This window comes from Artibeus jamaicensis, unplaced genomic scaffold, assembly GCF_021234435.1.
Source record: "Artibeus jamaicensis isolate MK-2021 breed Jamaican fruit bat unplaced genomic scaffold, CSHL_Jam_final contig_1730, whole genome shotgun sequence".
NCBI classification, from domain to species: domain Eukaryota; kingdom Metazoa; phylum Chordata; class Mammalia; order Chiroptera; family Phyllostomidae; genus Artibeus; species Artibeus jamaicensis.
The window spans coordinates 14,297-17,863 of NW_026521338.1; the positions used below are offsets into that span (position 1 = coordinate 14,297).

Below are 3,567 nucleotides of genomic sequence, written 5' to 3' on the forward strand. Positions count from 1 at the left end.
TAGTTACTTATTTAATCTTGAATTATGTTTCTTTTCTCTTAAAATCCTTTCAGGACTCCCCATCACTCTTCAAACAGAATCCTAACTCCTTATGGCCAAAACGACTCTCCTTTGTGGTCTACCTCCTGCCTTTGTCTCTGACCCTAGCCTCATGTCCCTCACTCAGTAATCTGCCACACCAGCCTTGATTTATTCCTTGAAATGTTCAGTCTCCTTTGTACTTGGTGCACCTCCTGCCTGGAATACTTTACCCATGGTTTTGCATGGCTGGCTCCTTCTCCTTAAAGTCTCAAAATGTCACTTCCTAAGAGAGGATATCCTTAGTCACCACCTGCACACCCAGTCAGACTGTTATATTGCCTCGTTTTATTTTCTTCTTGGCACCTGTTACCATTTGAAATTCTCTTATCCATTTAATTGATTTTTTGCTTGTACTCTTCTGCCTCCCTATCATGGGACTATAAACTCCTTAAGAGCAGTAACTTTGTCTGATATGTTCAAAGCAATATCCATGCCTAGAGGGTGCCCATCAGATATTTACTGAACAAATGAATGCTCTGTAGGCACTTCAGGGTAGATATGAGCAGCAGTGACACGTGTCACTTTCAACTAAAGTTCACTGACCAGAACTGGAATTCAGTGGCTTCATTCTTACTATAAGAGAAACCTGGCAGTGAAAGAAAGTGTGCATAAAATCTTCAGAGAGGGGACTTCCGCCAAGATGGAGGCGTAGGTGGGAACACTTTTCATCCTCGCACAACCAAATCTAAAAACAATAAAGTTTTAACAACAATAAACACAACCACACCACACAGAAAATAGAATACTGAGTCCAGAAACAACGGACCACTCAGTTAAACCAGTGAGAGGGGTGAAACCAGCAGCGGAGCCAGTCGGGCAAAAGAGATCTGGGCGGTGCACAGGCAGCCTGGGGTGCAGATCTCAGGTGCGGGCGAGCTACGGGGCAGAACCCAGGGAAGAGGCGCTGCTGGCTGTCTGCAGTCGGTCGTGCATTTGCATGCAGATAAACCAGTGAAGAGGTGAGTGTTGAGACAGATCTCACAGGCCCCAGCGACTGGCGCAGGGTGGCAGACTCGCACATTTGCGCTCAGATAAGCAGGCGGGGGCCAGCAGTGAGGTGGACTGGGGTAGTGGAGAGGACCGCCATTGCTCCCTCTCTGACCCCACCCCCACATACAGCGTCACAAACCTGCGACCTGGGTGGACCCGCCCTGGTAAACACCAAGGCACCTCTTCTCATACCTAACAGGCACGAACAGATCAAAACATGGCTCAAGAACAACTCAGAGCCCCAGAGCCCATAAATCTAAGCAACCAAGAAATAGCCAAACTTTCAGATGCACACTTCAAAACACTGGTGATCAGGATGCTCACAGAACTGGTTGATTATAGTCACAAATTAGAGGAACATATGAAGGCTAAACTAATTGAAATGAAGAGAAATGCACAGGAAACCAATAGTAATGGAAAAGAAACTGAGACTCAAATCAAAGGAGTGGACCAGAAAGAGGAAAAAACATGACCAAACAGAAAATGATGAAGACACAAGAATTCAGAAAAATGAGGAGAGGCTCAGAAACCTTCAGGACATCTTTAAACGCTCTAACATCCAAATTATAGGGGTACCAGAAGGGGAAGAGGAACAGCCATGAGTGGAAAACTTATTTGAACAAATAATAAAGGAGAACTTCCCCAATCAGGCAAAGGAAATAGACTTCCAGGAAATCCAGGAAGCTCAGAGAGTGCCAGAGAAGTTGGACCCAAGAAGGAACATACCAAGGCACATCATCATTACATTACCCAAGATTAAAATGAAAGAGAGAATCCTAGAAGCAGCAAGAGATAAGGGTACAGTCACCTACAAAGGAGTTCCCATCAGACTGTCAGCTGATTTCTCAAAAGAGACCTTACAGGCAAGAAGGGGCTGGAAAGAAGTATTTCAAGTCATGAAAACCAAAAACCTACAACCAAGATTGCTCTATCCAGCAAAGTTTTTATTTAGAATGGAAAGGCAGATAAAGTGCTTCTCCGATAAGATCAAATTCAAAGAGGTCATCATCACCAAGCCCTTACTGTATGAAATGTTAAAGGGACTTATCTAAGAAAAAGAAGATAAAAAATATGAACAGTGAAAGGACAGCAAACTCACACTTATTAACAACCACGCCTAAAACAAAAGCAAATTAAGAGGACAGCTAGATCAGGAGTGAACCATAGAGATGAAGATCACGTGGAGGGTTGGCAGCAGGGGAGTCGGGGGGAGAGAGGGTACAGAAAATAAGTAGCATAGACAGTAGATAGAGGATAGATGGGGGAGGGCAAGAATAGTAGGGGAAGTATAGAATCTAAAGAACTTGAGGCTCGTGTTCATGAACTAAAGGGGGAGAATGGTGGGGGAGGGGTGTACAGGGTGGAGGGGAATGGAGGAGGGGAAATAGAACAAATGTAATGACATAATCAATAAAAAAAGTTAAAAAAGTTTTAAAAATCTTCAGAGAGTTCTACTATCTCTACCACATACTCATGTTAGAGGAGAGAAAACTGAGGCACAGAGGGATTACAAACTTTTTTCTCTGTGTCACAGAACTGGCGATTGGCAAAACCTAGAGTGAAACCCAGGCTTCCTGGCCCGGGAGCCTGTCTTCTTGACCCCAACACTAATATTACAATTCCATACAGCAAATCCACGGACATCCAGAGAGTATCCCATGGGCTTTTCTTCCTGTCCCCATTCTCTTTCCAAAAGTGACTGCTTTTCCTGCTGTAATAACAAAGTTTTGGGGCCAGTCAAGATGAACCAAATCTCTGGGAAAGTGAAACCCAAGGCTCTGCCACCCAGCCTGACTGATTGCATTGGCATGGTGGACAGCAGAGCAGAAAGCATTGACAAGATTTCTCAACTTGCTCAAAGATGCTGAGCTAGTGAAGTATAAAGATCAGATCAAGAAGATGAAAGAGGGTCCTTCAAAGAATATGGTCAAGCAGAAAGCCTCATGGGTATTAAAGCAAAAGTGGATGTACAAGCAGCAGGATAATCTCACCCAACAGTCATTTAACATGGAACAAGCCAATTACACCATCCAGTCACTGAAGGACACCAAGACTATGGTTGATGCTATGAAACTGGGAGTAAAGGAAATGAAGAAAGCCTACAAGCAAGTGAAAATTGGCCAGATTGAGGATTTACTAGACAAGCTAGAGGATATGATGGAAGATGCAAATGAAATCCAAGAAGCACTGAGTCATACTTATAGCACCCCAGAGTTAGATGAAGATGACCTGGAAGCAGAGTTGGATGTACTGGGTGATGAGCTTCTGGCTGATGAAGACAGTTCTTACTTGGATGAAGCAGCATTTGCACCTGCAATTCTAGAAGGTGTTCCCATTGGCAGAAAGAATAAGGATGAAGTCCTGGTGAATGAATTCAGATTGCCACAGATCTCTGCTTCTACTCAGACTTGCATCATTCAAGTACATGGTATAAAATAAATACTTATTCTGGGACTAGGAAATATTTACCTATCCAAATTTACCATAACGGTTTAA

At 43.6% G+C, this 3,567-nt stretch overlaps 1 protein-coding gene across 1 annotated transcript; it reads left to right on the forward strand.

Annotated features, from left to right (window-relative positions):
• Window positions 1-2,813: 2,813 nt before the first annotated feature.
• Window positions 2,814-3,492, forward strand: LOC119040934 (charged multivesicular body protein 5-like; the record flags this gene model as incomplete). Its single annotated transcript, XM_037134023.2, is given in 2 exon segments — window positions 2,814-2,924; window positions 2,926-3,492. Coding segments are annotated over 2 exon segments (678 nt in total), but the record flags the coding sequence as incomplete, so codon positions are not given.
• Between the last annotated feature and the right edge of the window lie 75 nt (window positions 3,493-3,567).